Source organism: Ranitomeya imitator, chromosome 4 (assembly GCF_032444005.1).
Source record: "Ranitomeya imitator isolate aRanImi1 chromosome 4, aRanImi1.pri, whole genome shotgun sequence".
NCBI classification, from domain to species: domain Eukaryota; kingdom Metazoa; phylum Chordata; class Amphibia; order Anura; family Dendrobatidae; genus Ranitomeya; species Ranitomeya imitator.
The window spans coordinates 331,487,870-331,502,931 of NC_091285.1; the positions used below are offsets into that span (position 1 = coordinate 331,487,870).

General features: G+C 42.7%; 1 protein-coding gene across 1 annotated transcript in view; it reads right to left on the reverse strand.

The window, feature by feature from the left end:
• Window positions 1-15,062, reverse strand: part of SLC23A1 (solute carrier family 23 member 1) — a 334,606-nt gene that overhangs the window by 220,769 nt on the left and 98,775 nt on the right. Inside the window, exon 6 of the mRNA XM_069764941.1 lies at window positions 13,932-13,999. Within this exon, the coding sequence (XP_069621042.1) occupies window positions 13,932-13,999 (68 nt within the window). The remainder of the gene's footprint in view (window positions 1-13,931; window positions 14,000-15,062) is intronic.

The following is a 15,062-nucleotide window of genomic DNA, read 5'->3' on the forward strand; positions in this document are numbered from 1 at the left end:
CTTGCTGATTTTGTAATTTTGCCCACTGACAAAGACATGACCAGTCTATAATTTTAAGGGTAGCGTAGATTATGGGTAGGTTAATTATAACATTGAGAGATAGAGTATCAAAAATAATCCAGAAAATCACATTGTATAAATTAGGCCGGGGTAACACTAGCGTTGAATATGGACGAGTGCTATTCGAGAAGACATCACATAGCACGCGGACTATTGCTAATCTATGGGGCAGCTCCCATCACCTTTTTTTTCTCGGGTGTATTTTGCGAGAAAAATCACAGCATGCTGCGATTGTACGCGTATATTGGCCAAGTCCTGCCAATGCAAGTCCATGGGTGCGAGAAAAAATCAGATACCACACAGACCATCAGTGTAGCTTGTGAGAAATATGTAAGCGTTTTCCAGGTGACAGGAAATTGCCTCATCCATTATCAGGAAGCTTTAGCATGCAAATTTCCCAGGCAAGCTCTTCAAAAAGCCCGGAATACGCCTCCACAGAGACCAGCAACATGGCCAAACACTGTGATGTGGAAATGTTGATAGTACTGGTGCAGCAGAGGACGGAAATATGGGACCAACCCATTATGCGGACTGAAATAGAAAGGATGCAGCTTGGAGGCGCATATGCAGCCAGATGTTCCCCAATTATGAGGAAAGTCCACATGAGGTGCAGCAGGAAATTAGTAAGTACAATAAAAAAACTGAAAAATTAAGCAATAATGAAGCAACAAATGAACATATTATCACATGATGTTGTTTGTAATATCCTGCCTATTTCACACTTTGCACTTGTCAAGTAGCATGCCACATTAAACTGTAACCTACGTTTCACAATGAAAATATAACACATTTATTGGGTTACTTTGTAGTGTCTGGTGTCACTAGACAGTGGTGATACTGCCGTGAGCGCCAGCAGCGGGCCAGAAGTGGTGCAGAGGGCTCTAAAAAGTGAAAATACAGCTTTGGCAAAAATTAAGAGACCACCACATGAAAACCCTGTCATGGACAGCCCAATCTCCAGACGTGAACCCCATTGAAAACCTCTGGAATGTAATCAAAATGATGATGGATAGTCACAAGCCATCAAACAAAGAAGAACTGCTTACAGTTTTGCGTCAGAAGCAGTGTGAAAGAATGGTGGAAAGCATGCCAAGACTCATGAAGGCTGTTATTAAAAATCATGGTTATTCCACACAATATTGATTTCTGAATTCTTCCTGAGTTAACACATTAGTATTGTTGTTTCTAAATGATTAAGAACTTGTTTTATTTGCATTATTTGAGGTCTGAAAGCACTGTTGTTGTTTTTTTATTTTTACCATTTTTCTTTGTCAGAAAAAAATTACAAAACTTATTGCTTGGAAATTCAGAGACATGTTGTCAGAAGTTTATAGAATAAAAGAACAATTTACATTTTACTCAAAAATATACCTATAAAGAGAAAAATCAGACAAACTGAACATTTTGCAGTGGTCTCTTAATTTTTGCCAGAGCTGTATATCTATTATGACAGATTGAATTTCCTTGCTCCCATTATGGAATTACGTGCGTAAGTGCATGTATGACCCTACATGTTACACATGGCCTTACGGTCCAATATTAAATTTTTTTCCTTAGTTCTGTTTTTTAGCACAAAGATAAATTACTCCAACCTTACCGAACGGGAAACAGCATCTGACTCCGAGGTCAACTTGGATCCTGTTGTTGAAGCTGAAGAAGTGGCTGGACCTTCTTCTGCAACATCATCAACAAACCAACCACCACCACCAGCACAGCCTTCTGCAGGACAGGAGACCAATCAAGAAGACGAGGAACATGGATATAGTAGCAGTCCTACACTACCCCTGGATACTTCACCCGTGGCTGGAGCCCTCCCACGCCGTGGTCGGTGCAGGAGGGAGCTTTCCACCACTGGAAACAGGCGCAAGTAGACACTTGGGTTTTGGACTATATATAGGGCAGCACGGTGGCGCAGTGGTTAGCACAGCAGCCTTGCAGCGCTGGAGTCCTGGGTTCAAACCCCACCAAGGACAACATCTGCAAAGAGTTTGTATGTTCTCTCCGTGTTTGCGTGGGTTTCCTCCGGGTTCTCCGGTTTCCTCCCACATTCCAAAGACATACTGATAGGGAGTTTAGAATGTGAGCCCCAACGGGGACAGTGATGATAATGTGTGCAAAGCGTAAAGCGCTGCGGAATATGTTAGCGCTATATAAAAAATAAAGATTATAAAGATTATTATTATATCACGCATTGTGAACGATGACAGTGAGGAGGCATATGCATGGAGTCTTGCACACTACCTGTGCACAATTCCCCGTGAGGTCAGGCTGCGGGTCAGCAGTGCCATACAATTTTTGATAGATGCATGCATAGATCTTAATAATCCTACTCCGGTGTTTTTGTACCTAGAAATATGACAGATGTCCAGTGCCAATCACCTACAAATGCCTGGAATCCAGGATGAGTAGCCAATAGCAGTCACAGAACCACCTCCCACACGGATGCCATTACCACAGCCACATCAAGCCCCATACTAACAGTGCCTACTGTAACGCCGTTGGGTTTATACCTTGTTTCTTCGGCGTTACTTTTGCATGTCTCTGCTTTAACCCTTGCTCCTCTCCCCCTAATGTGCACAGATACTGTTGTCTGTTACCTGTATGGACGCTGCTCAGTTCCCTGCCACCGCTGCGTAGCTATACATGTGCTGGGATGTCTTTGCTCTGCTGCATGGCCACTCGCATGTGCGGTCCCTGGCTGCCGCTTGGAAGCTAGCCACGGCTTGCGAGGTCCTCTGCAGCTGGTGCATGACTTTCCATGTGTGTCAAGGCTAGCAGTCGCTGCCAGGTGCTCTAAGCCACAGTTCCTGTGCTATCTGTGCTGTAGTGGTTTCTGTTTGTGCTTAGGGTGCACGTGGCCACACCTACCCTGCTTTTATCAGGGTTTGAGTGTGCACCTGTGTTGCTTCTACAGCCTATTGCTAAGGAGAAGCTCCTATATAAACTTCCTCTTTGCTGCTGGGCATGGCCAGAGCATTGCATTTTGTTTCTGTGTCTTGCCTAGTGAGTTAGGTATGCAGCTCCCGTTCTGTCTGCAGTCTGTTCTGGGAGAGCTGATACCTGTCTACCGCCTGCTCTGGGGGCAGAATACCCAGATCCTTTTGTATATTTTTTTGTCCGCCTGTTCTGGGGGCAGAGCACCCAGATTCCACCTGCTGTGGGGGCAGAATACCCAGATCCGTTAGTGTCTTGTTTTGTCCGCCTGTTCTGGGGGCAGAGTACCCAGATCCGCCTATCCTTGAGGCTGCATATCCAGTACGTGATCATGTCTGAACTGTGTCCTTTGTGTTATGTTCCTGATGTCCTGCCTATGACCTTATATCCTGCTTTTGTCCTGATGTCCTTCCTGTGTCCGATGTCCTGATGCCCTGGGTTGCCACGCCAGTGTCCCAGCCGATGACCTGGGCTGCCATGCCAGTGTCCCAGATGTCTATCCTGTGTCCTATGACCTGATGTCCTGATGTCCTTCCGGTGTCCGATGTCCTGATGCCCTGGGCTGCCACGCCAGTGTCCCAGCTGATGACCTGGGCTGCCACGCCTGTGTCCCAGATGACCTGCCTGTGTCCCAGATGTCCTGCCTGTGTCCCAGATGTCCTGCCTGTGTCCTGATGGCCTGAGGTCCACCCTGTGATGACGTCCTTCTGGGATCGGTGTCTGATGTTCTCCTGATGAGCCTGTGCTACGCCTGAGGCCTGAGAGAGAGGCCATCCTAGTATGCCCGTGCCAGATGACCCTGGACTGCATCAACCCATGCCAGATGACCCTGGACTGCATCAACCCGCGATGACTCCTGCCATCGTCTGACGTCTGTCCAAGGTGTCCTGCCTGTGTCCTGATGTCCTGCCTGTGTCCTGATGTCCAGCCTATGTCCTGATGTCTAGCCTGTGTCCTGATGTCTAGCCTGTGATCCGATGTTCCACCGGTTTCCCGGGGTTCACCCAGTGACGACGTCCTTCTGGGATCGGTATCTGATGTTCCCCTGCTGAGCCTGTGCTACACCTGCGGCCTGAGAGAGAGGCCGTCCTAGTATGCCCGTGCCAGTTGATCCTTCACTGCATCAATACGTGATGACTCCTGCCATCGTCTGACGTCTGAGACGTGTACCCTTCCTTAATGTGTGGAATCGGGATCCTGACATCATTATGTTATGTTATGTACTTTGCTTTCATTTAAGTAAACTTTGTTTCTTCATACCTGAAGTTGTGCGGTGTAGTCTAGTTCTGCATATTGACATCTTGTTCACATGCTCAGCTGCCACTGACCCTGCTCGCTGCCCTTCCCTAGTCTGGATAGGTCCAGGTTAATCTATGTGGTCCAGTGGGTCCACATTGCGTTCCTTTTTGGGACGCTCGCCCACGTCGTTATGGTCAGGCGACGTGGAGGTGTTGGCTCGGCCGCATCTGCGGTCGCTGCCGTAACACCCACAACATGTGAATTTTCAAAATCAACCTGCACATGCCCAATATGGCCACTTGAACATACCCACTGTAGGAGAGTAGTCATAACATGGGTATGCTCGACTTGGCCATTCTGGGGGGCATACACAAATGGCCCATGCCAACCTACATGATTTTGTAAATCCTTACCCAAATGCCCAGTACCATGCTCCACAACAGTGCCCTTGCTCAGTCCGTAATCCAGCCTCATCCAACTCTCAGGGTCACAATCTGGTTGCTCAGCAAACTGGCAAACCACTCATGCTGTCCTCCCACCATCACCTCCACCTACATACCATAATTTGTAAAACAAAGTCTCATCATGACTAAATTTTTTTTTTTTTTTAAGTTGTTGTTGGCCCTGTAATAGCGGCCAAATATGCCATATGCTTTCAATATGTCTTTTTGGTGTGAAACAAACCAGTTTTGAGTAAAAAAAAGTTAATTCAATGTGTGTGGTTTTTGCATTAACAAATATATAGATGATGTGTTTGATTTCACAATTAGAACATTATTAGGCCAAAATAATTATAATAATTATTTTGTTTCACCACTGCATTGACTTTCCATGGATTATATCCCATTGGTGAAACAAAATAATTAGTAAACACATCCAGCACTTTAAGTCCAGAGGGCTGACGACATGGATGTGGTACATGTGTAGTAGCCATGCCATTATTTCCATCTGCACCATCATCACTATCATTTGCTGTACAGTCATGGATTCTGGTGAAGTTGTGAAGTATCACACAGGCTTTAATAATCACATTCACATTTCCTTCACTAAGTTGAATGGCTGACTGCAGAACCCACCATTTGGCACAGAGAATTCCAAACGCACACTCCACTAATCATCGAGCTCGGGATAGGCGAAAATTAAATATTCTGCGCCGGTGGTCCAGAGGTCTACATGGATAGGGCCTCATGATGTTGCAGTTCAATTGAAAGACCTCATCAGCAACCATCACATAAGGCACCGCTTCCATAGTAGACCCTGGTAGCTGATGTGGGGGTGGGAGGTCCAAGTCATTATTGCGCAGCCACCAACCCATGTAAGAATTGAAGACTCTGGAGTTTCCAGTTCTTCCATAGGCCCCAATATCTACAACTATAAACCTGTATGCACTCCTGACCAGGGCCAACAGCACTACAGAAAAAAAATTGTTTGTAATTGAAATACTGGAACCCTGAGTTTGGCGGCTTACGAACACGGATGTGTTCCCATCCAGGGATCCAATGCAGTTTGGAAACTGGCAAGTTTCCTCAAAGCCACGGACTATCCTCAGCCAGACTTCTTTTTTGGGCTCAGACATTACCGATTGATGCAGTTGGGACAATATTTCTGAGCACGTAGAACGGACAATGCCTGAGATTGGTGGATTTCCCTATTAAGAACTCAAGATGAAGTGCCGCATAGGAGAGCCCAGTGGATAGGAATCTAGAAAATCAAAATCTGAAAAGGACATATCCATGCACCATCTTCACAGTTTAGGAAATCAGAAAAGTTAGGGACATTGCAAACTAATCCCTGGCTCAACAAGTGACAACACTATGCAATGCCTTGGGAACATGTATAAATTACGAACAGCTGGGAATGTCAAAGGCAAAATGTAATTAAGCCATTAAACTTGGAAAAAGGGAACAAACTATTCAAACAAAAAGAAGGGAACAGTGTATTTAAAAAAAAAAGGAACATAGAGGATGAATACATAGCGTAATTTAAGTAAAAGGCGCTCCTCTGCCAAAATACACTTGTGCATCATGGTGTTTTTGAAGGTGAGCCCTAGGCACACAGCCTCCAGAAGAAGGTCAAATGTGGGCATGCTCATCCGACAATACCAGTACAACTTGTCAGGATGGCTGCGTGGTGAAGCATACAGACAGTGGAAATGCCGTTTAGTCAGCCGTTACCTCAGAAGCGGATGTACCCACATTCGTCTCCACCTCCTCAGATCCACAATCACTGGGTAAGGCTCCCCAAAACATTGGGACAAAACCCGGTGAAAAAGAACCAGTTGTGTTGAAAGTAAGCCTGTCTGACATGTTTGACACAAAGCAGCAATACCAAAACATGAGCACGGACTCTAAGGCAAAGATGGGAGGGTGGAACTTGTTGAGGAGCCAATAGGGTCCTTGATTAGGTTTTTATCCATTTCAGGCCATTTATCCGTTTTATGTCCATTTTGCAAATCAGCGAGAAAGTTCAAGTCATACGCATTACATACAGATCCCATACGGATGTCATATGGATACATAGTAACATAGTAACATAGTTAGTAAGGCCGAAAAAAGACATTTGTCCATCCAGTTCAGCCTATATTCCATCATAATAAATCCCCAGATCTACGTCCTTCTACAGAACCTAATAATTGTATGAAACAATATTGTTCTGCTCCAGGAAGACATCCAGGCCTCTCTTGAACCCCTCGACTGAGTTCGCCATCACCACCTCCTCAGGCAAGCAATTCCAGATTCTCACTGCCCTAACAGTAAAGAATCCTCTTCTATGTTGGTGGAAAAACCTTCTCTCCTCCAGACGCAAAGAATGCCCCCTTGTGCCCGTCACCTTCCTTGGTATAAACAGATCCTCAGCGAGATATTTGTATTGTCCCCTTATATACTTATACATGGTTATTAGATCGCCCCTCAGTCGTCTTTTTTCTAGACTAAATAATCCTAATTTCGCTAATCTATCTGGGTATTGTAGTTCTCCCATCCCCTTTATTAATTTTGTTGCCCTCCTTTGTACTCTCTCTAGTTCCATTATATCCTTCCTGAGCACCGGTGCCCAAAACTGGACACAGTACTCCATGTGCGGTCTAACTAGGGATTTGTACAGAGGCAGTATAATGCTCTCATCATGTGTATCCAGACCTCTTTTAATGCACCCCATGATCCTGTTTGCCTTGGCAGCTGCTGCCTGGCACTGGCTGCTCCAGGTAAGTTTATCATTAACTAGGATCCCCAAGTCCTTCTCCCTGTCAGATTTACCCAGTGGTTTCCCGTTCAGTGTGTAATGGTGATATTGATTCCCTCTTCCCATGTGTATAACCTTACATTTATCATTGTTAAACCTCATCTGCCACCTTTCAGCCCAAGTTTCCAACTTATCCAGATCCATCTGTAGCAGAATACTATCTTCTCTTGTATTAACTGCTTTACATAGTTTTGTATCATCTGCAAATATCGATATTTTACTGTGTAAACCTTCTACCAGATCATTAATGAATATGTTGAAGAGAACAGGTCCCAATACTGACCCCTGCGGTACCCCACTGGTCACAGCGACCCAGTTAGAGACTATACCATTTATAACCACCCTCTGCTTTCTATCACTAAGCCAGTTACTAACCCATTTACACACATTTTCCCCCAGACCAAGCATTCTCATTTTGTGTACCAACCTCTTGTGCGGCACGGTATCAAACGCTTTGGAAAAATCGAGATATACCACGTCCAATGACTCACCGTGGTCCAGTCTATAGCTTACCTCTTCATAAAAACTGATTAGATTGGTTTGACAGGAGCGATTTCTCATAAACCCATGCTGATATGGAGTTAAACAGTTATTCTCATTGAGATAATCCAGAATAACATCCCTCAGAAACCCTTCAAATATTTTACCAACAATAGAGGTTAGACTTACTGGCCTATAATTTCCAGGTTCACTTTTAGAGCCCTTTTTGAATATTGGCACCACATTTGCTATGCGCCAGTCCTGCGGAACAGACCCTGTCGCTATAGAGTCACTAAAAATAAGAAATAATGGTTTATCTATTACATTACTTAGTTCTCTTAGTACTCGTGGGTGTATGCCATCCGGACCCGGAGATTTATCTATTTTAATCTTATTTAGCCGGTTTCGCACCTCTTCTTGGGTTAGATTGGTGACTCTTAATATAGGGTTTTCATTGTTTCTTGGGATTTCACCTAGCATTTCATTTTCCACCGTGAATACCGTGGAGAAGAAGGTGTTTAATATGTTAGCTTTTTCCTCGTCATCTACAACCATTCTTTCCTCACTATTTTTTAAGGGGCCTACATTTTCAGTTTTTATTCTTTTACTATTGATATAGTTGAAGAACAGTTTGGGATTAGTTTTACTCTCCTTAGCAATGTGCTTCTCTGTTTCCTTTTTGGCAGCTTTAATTAGTTTTTTAGATAAAGTATTTTTCTCCCTATAGTTTTTTAGAGCTTCAATGGTGCCATCCTGCTTTAGTAGTGCAAATGCTTTCTTTTTACTGTTAATTGCCTGTCTTACTTCTTTGTTTAGCCACATTGGGTTTTTCCTATTTCTAGTCCTTTTATTCCCACAAGGTATAAACCGCTTACACTGCCTATTTAGGATGTTCTTAAACATTTCCCATTTATTATCTGTATTCTCATTTCTGAGGATATTGTCCCAGTCTACCAGATTAAGGGCATCTCTAAGCTGTTCAAACTTTGCCTTCCTAAAGTTCAATGTTTTTGTGACTCCCTGACAAGTCCCCCTAGTGAAAGACAGGTGAAACTGCACAATATTGTGGTCGCTATTTCCTAAATGCCCAACCACCTGCAGATTTGTTATTCTGTCAGGTCTATTAGATAGTATTAGGTCTAAAAGTGCTGCTCCTCTGGTTGGATTCTGCACCAATTGTGAAAGATAATTTTTCTTGGTTATTAGCAGAAACCTGTTGCCTTTATGGGTTTCACAGGTTTCTGTTTCCCAGTTAATATCCGGGTAGTTAAAGTCCCCCATAACCAGGACCTCATTATGGGTTGCAGCTTCATCTATCTGCTTTAGAAGTAGACTTTCCATGCTTTCTGTTATATTTGGGGGTTTGTAACAGACCCCAATGAGAATTTTGTTACCATTTTTCCCTCCATGAATTTCAACCCATATGGACTCGACATCCTCATTCCCTTCGCTAATATCCTCCCTTAAAGTGGACTTTAGACAAGACTTTACATAGAGACAAACCCCTCCTCCTCTCCGATTTTTACGATCCTTTCTAAACAGACTGTAACCCTGTAAGTTAACTGCCCAGTCATAGCTTTCATCTAACCATGTCTCGGTTATTCCCACTATGTCAAAGTTACCTGTAGATATTTCTGCTTCTAGTTCTTCCATCTTGTTTGTCAGGCTTCTGGCGTTTGCGAGCATGCAGTTTAGAGGATTTTGTTTTGTTCCAATCTCCTCACTGTGGATTGTTTTAGAAATGTTCTTACCTCCCTTCTGAGTATGTTTTCCTGGGTCGTCTTTGTTCGAGTCTAATGTTTTTCTTCCCGTCCCCTCTTCTTCTAGTTTAACGCCCTCCTGATGAGTGTAGCGAGTCTTCTGGCGAATGTGTGTTTCCCAGGTTTGTTGAGGTGTAGTCCGTCTCTGGCGAGGAGTCCATCATACCAGTAATTCACACCGTGGTCCAGGAATCCAAATCCTTGTTGTCTGCACCATCGTCTTAGCCAGTTGTTTGCATCAAGGATCCTGTTCCATCTCCTGGTGCCATGCCCATCTACTGGAAGGATAGAAGAAAAAACTACCTGTGCATCCAGTTCCTTTACTTTCTTCCCCAACTCTTCAAAGTCCTTGCAGATTGTCGGTAGGTCCTTCCTTGCCGTGTCATTGGTGCCAACATGTATCAGAAGAAATGGGTGGACGTCCTTGGAGCTGAAGAGCTTTGGTATCCTATCGGTCACATCCTTGATCATCGCACCTGGAAGGCAGCATACTTCTCTTGCAGTTATGTCCGGTCTGCAGATGGCTGCTTCTGTGCCTCTCAGTAGTGAGTCTCCCACCACCACCACTCTTCGTTGCTTCTTGGCTGTACTTTTTGCTGTCACTTGTTGCTGTGTGCCCTTTTCTTTTTTGCTTGCTGGTATTGCTTCATTCTTAGGTGTGCCATCTTCATCCTCTACAAAGATTTGATATCGGTTCTTCAGTTGTGTGGTTGGTGATTTCTCCATGGTCTTCTTGCTTCTTTTGGTCACATGCTTCCACTCATCTGCTTTTGGAGGTTCTCTGACACTTTTTGCACCTTCTGTGACCAGTAGAGATGCTTCTGTTCTGTCTAGAAAGTCTTCATTCTCTTTGATGAGTTTCATCAAAGAGCATAGATGCGAGGAAATTGCATCATCGCATTACAAATGCATTACACACAGATGACCATATGGAGAACATTCGTGCGACTCTCGGCCGAGAGACTCAGCCCGATATTTCATACGTTAAGTGTGACCCAGGCCTTATATAAATTTATTTGCATTTTGCAGTGAGAAACAAGTATTTGATCCCCTATCAACCATTAAGAGTTCTGGCTCCTACAGACCAGTTAGACGTTCCTAATCAACTCATTACCTGCATTAAAGACAGCTGTCTTACATAGTCACCTTTATAAAAGACTCCTGTCCATAGACTCAATTATTCAGTCAGAATCTAACCTTTATAACATGGGCAAGACCAAAGAGCTTTATAAGGATGTCAGGGACAAGATCATAGACCTGCACAAAGTTAGAATGGGCTACAAAACCATAAGTAAAACACTGGGTGAGAAGGAGACAACTGTTGGTGCAATAGTAAAAAAATGGAAGACATAAAAAAATGACTGTCACTCAACATCGATCTGGCGCACCATGCAAAATCTCACCTTGTGGGGTATCCTTGATCATGAGGAAGGTGAGAGATCTGCCTAAAACTGCACTGGGGGAATTTGTTAATGATCTCAAGACAGCTGAGACCACAGTCAGCAAGAAAACCATTGACAACACATTACGCCGTTAAAGTTTAAAATCCTACAAGGTTGCCCTACTCGAGGAGGCACATGTGCAGGCCCGTCTGAAGTTTGCCAATGAACACCTAGATGATTCTGTGACTGATTGTGAGAAGGTGCTGTGGTCAGATGAGACAAAAATTGAGGTCTTTGGCATTAACTCAACTCACTGTGTTTGAAGGATGAGAAATGCTGCCTATGACCGAAAGAATACTGTCCCCACTGTCAAGCATGGAGGTGAAAACATTATGTTTTTGGGGTGTTTTTCTGCTAAGCACACAGGACTACTTCACCGCATCAATGGGAGAATGGATGGAGCCATGTACCGTAAAATCCTGAGTGACAACTTCCTTCCCTCTGCCAGAACATTAAAAATGGGTCATGGCTGGGTCTTCCGGTAAGACAATGAGCCAAAACAGATAGCCCAGGAAACAAAGGAGTGGCTCAAATAGGAGCACGTTAAGGTCATAGAGTGGCCTATCCAGTCTCCAGACCTTAATCCCATAGAAAACTTACGGAGGGAGTTGAAGCTCTGAATTGCCAAGCGACAGCCTCAAAATCTTATTGATTTAGAAATGATCTGCAAAGAGGAGGGGACCAAAATTCCTCCTGACACGTGCGCAAACCTCATCATCAACTACAAAAAATGACTGACTTCTGTGCTTGCCAACAAGGGTTTTTCCACCAAGTATTAAGTCTTGTTTGCCAGAGGGATCAAATACTTATTTCCCACTGCAAAATGCAAATAAATTTATATAATTTATACAATCTGATTATCTGGATTTTATTTTTGTTATTTTATCTCTCAATGTTAAAATTAACTTACCCTTAACCCCTTTCTGACCTCGGACGGGATAGTACATCCGAGGTCAGATCCCCTGCTTTGATGTGGGCTCCGGTGGTGAGCCCACATCAAAGCAGTGACATGTTAGCTGTTTTGAACAGCTGACATGTGCGTGCAATAGCTGCGAGTGGAATCGCGATCCACCCACCGCTATTAACTAGTTAAATGCCGCTGTCAAACGCTGACAGCGGCATTTAACTACCGCTTCCGGCCGCGCGGCTGGAAGTGCGCTCATCGCAGACCCCCGTCACATGATCGGGGGTCAGTGATGAGTCAGGATACTAACCATAGAGGTCCTTGGGACCTCTATGGTTACTGATGCCGGTTTGCTGTGAGCGCCACCCTGTGATCTGATGATCGCTGCTATGTAGCTGAGCCGATCGCGTTGTGCCAGTTTCTAGCCTCCCGTGGAGGCTATTGAAGCTAGGCAAAAGTAAAAAAAAAAGTTTAAAAAAAATGAAATAGATAAAAAAAATATAAACGTGTAAATCACCGCCCTTTGGCCCCATTCAAAATAAAACAAAAAAATCAAACCTACACATATTTGGTATTGCCGCATTCAGAATTGACCGACCTATCAATAAAAAAAAGGATTAACCTGATCGCTAAACGGCGTAGCGAGAAAAAAATTTAAAATGCCAAAATTACGTTTTTTTGGTCGCTGCGACATTGCATTAAAATGGTATCACTAAAAACATCAGCTCAGCTCGCAAAAAATAAGCACTCACCTGACCCCAGATCACAAAAAATGGAGACGCTACGGGTATCGGAAATGGAGCATTTTTTTTTTTTTTTAGCAGAGTTTTGAATTTTTTTTCACCACTTAGATAAAAAATAACCTAGAAAGGTTTGGTGTCTATGAACTCGTACTGACCTGGAGAATCATGATGACAGGTCAGTTTTAGCATTTAGTGAAACTAGGAAAAAAGCCAAACAAAAAACACGCATGCGATTGCACTTTTTTTGCAATTTCACCGCACTTGGAATTTGTTTCCCATTTTCTAGTACACGTCATGGTAAAACCAATGGTGGCGTTCAAAAGTAAAACTCGTCCCACAAAAAAATAAGCCCTCACATGGCCATATTGACAGAAAAATAAAAAAGTTATAGCTCTGAGAAGGAGGGGAGTGAAAAATGAACACGGAAAAACGGAAAATCCCAAGGTCATGAAGGGGTTAAAATTATAGACTGTTCATGTCTTTGTGAGCAAACTTACAAAATCAGCAAGGGATCAAATACTTATTTCCCCCACAGTAGGCCCAAATTAATCATTTACTGTTTTCTTTTTAAGTCACTTTTTTCTTTCAGATGCAGGTGCAGATGAATCATAAATTTTGCACTAAATCCAAAATAGTTTTTATTCTTGTATTTTGCATTTTTCGAGGGTTTTTTAGAGAAAAAAGTCACATGTTACAAGTCACTAAATTGATAAATCAGTTGCAATAATCTGGAAAGCAACAACTATATTTACTACCACAAATAAATATGAGAACTTAAAAAAAAGGTGCAAATTAAAATAAGAATTTGGTGCAAATTAAAAACAGGCTTAAAACACCAAAAACTACATAAAAAGAAAGGGCAGATGTAATAATCAATTAAACCCTTCATCTTTACATAAAAATAGAAGACACCTTTGCATAATCACTGAAAGAAATGGAATTAAATGAAAAACCGATGTTACATGTTCTTGTTAGAATTAAATAATGACACCAAAAAGTGGACAAAAAAGGTCTAAAAAATGAACGGGTCTCTTGGTTTTTGAATAGAAGATATGGGAGTATTTTTTGCATGTTCACAATCATAAGTAACAATATACTGTAAATAATTGAGAACAAAGGAAAATCTTACCTCTCTTATTCTTGGTTGCCAGATGTGTGATGTATTAAATGGCAGTGTTCCATTTCCATAAATTTCCTCTAGGAAAGTAATATCACATTATTGTCAGCAGTACTAAATAAGATATAATTATATATACTGTATAAATGATTAGTAACTGCTTCAATCACACTTCTACATCAACCCGGGTATTTAATTCTGTAGCATGAATGTATCATATGGTTTATTTCTGGCAAAGATCTGAATATCCCAATGAAGCAGAAAAACTTTGTTAAATATCCAAACACATTTTGCAGAAACTACCACATTCAGATGTATATAATTATATATATTATATAATTTCTGCAACATCACTTGATCACTTATATTTAAGTTAAAGTCTTTATAAACGTCAAGCATTTAAAAGACGTGACAAGGCTGTTTTACAAAGTCCTCCCTCCACCGAGGCTGTTTTGCTGAGTCCATTCCCCTACAGAGGCTGCTTTGCAGAATCATCCCCTCACAGAGGCTGTTTTGCAGAGTCCACCCCCCACATCTAGATGTAGCAGTGCTAGACCCGTCATAGGACAAATGGATTATCATCTTCACAGTGGACAGATGAGGAATATGGTTGTTTATTATTTTAATTAAATTGCAGGGGGACAATGGCTTCACTGGAATGCTGTAAGTATGGTTTAATTAGGATTTATTAAAGGAGTCGGTGTCATACTTTCAATTAAAGGACTTTATTCTGTGTCTGTGTTTTTATACAATGTGACTACGGGGTGCGTCTTATAGACATATCTCTATTATTAACCTCTGGGATTAGTGTCACTTGACAATACAAAGGTGACATCAACCTCCCCCAACTATCACCCCACTTGCCACCGCATCAATGCAGATGGGAAGAGTCAGGCTAAGTGCCAGAATTTTCACATCTTATAGATGTGTCTTTTCTGGGGCAGCTGAGAGCTGAAGTTTTTAGCCTGGGGTGACAATATCCATGGCCCCTTCCTAGGCTATTAATATTAGCTTGCAGCTCTCTGCCTAGCCTTTTCTGTTTATTAATTATAGGGGAGCACTACGTAATTTTTTGGGGGGGTCCCCCATTTTAATAGCCAATAAAGGCTAAGTATACAGCTGTGAGATGATATTAATAGCCTG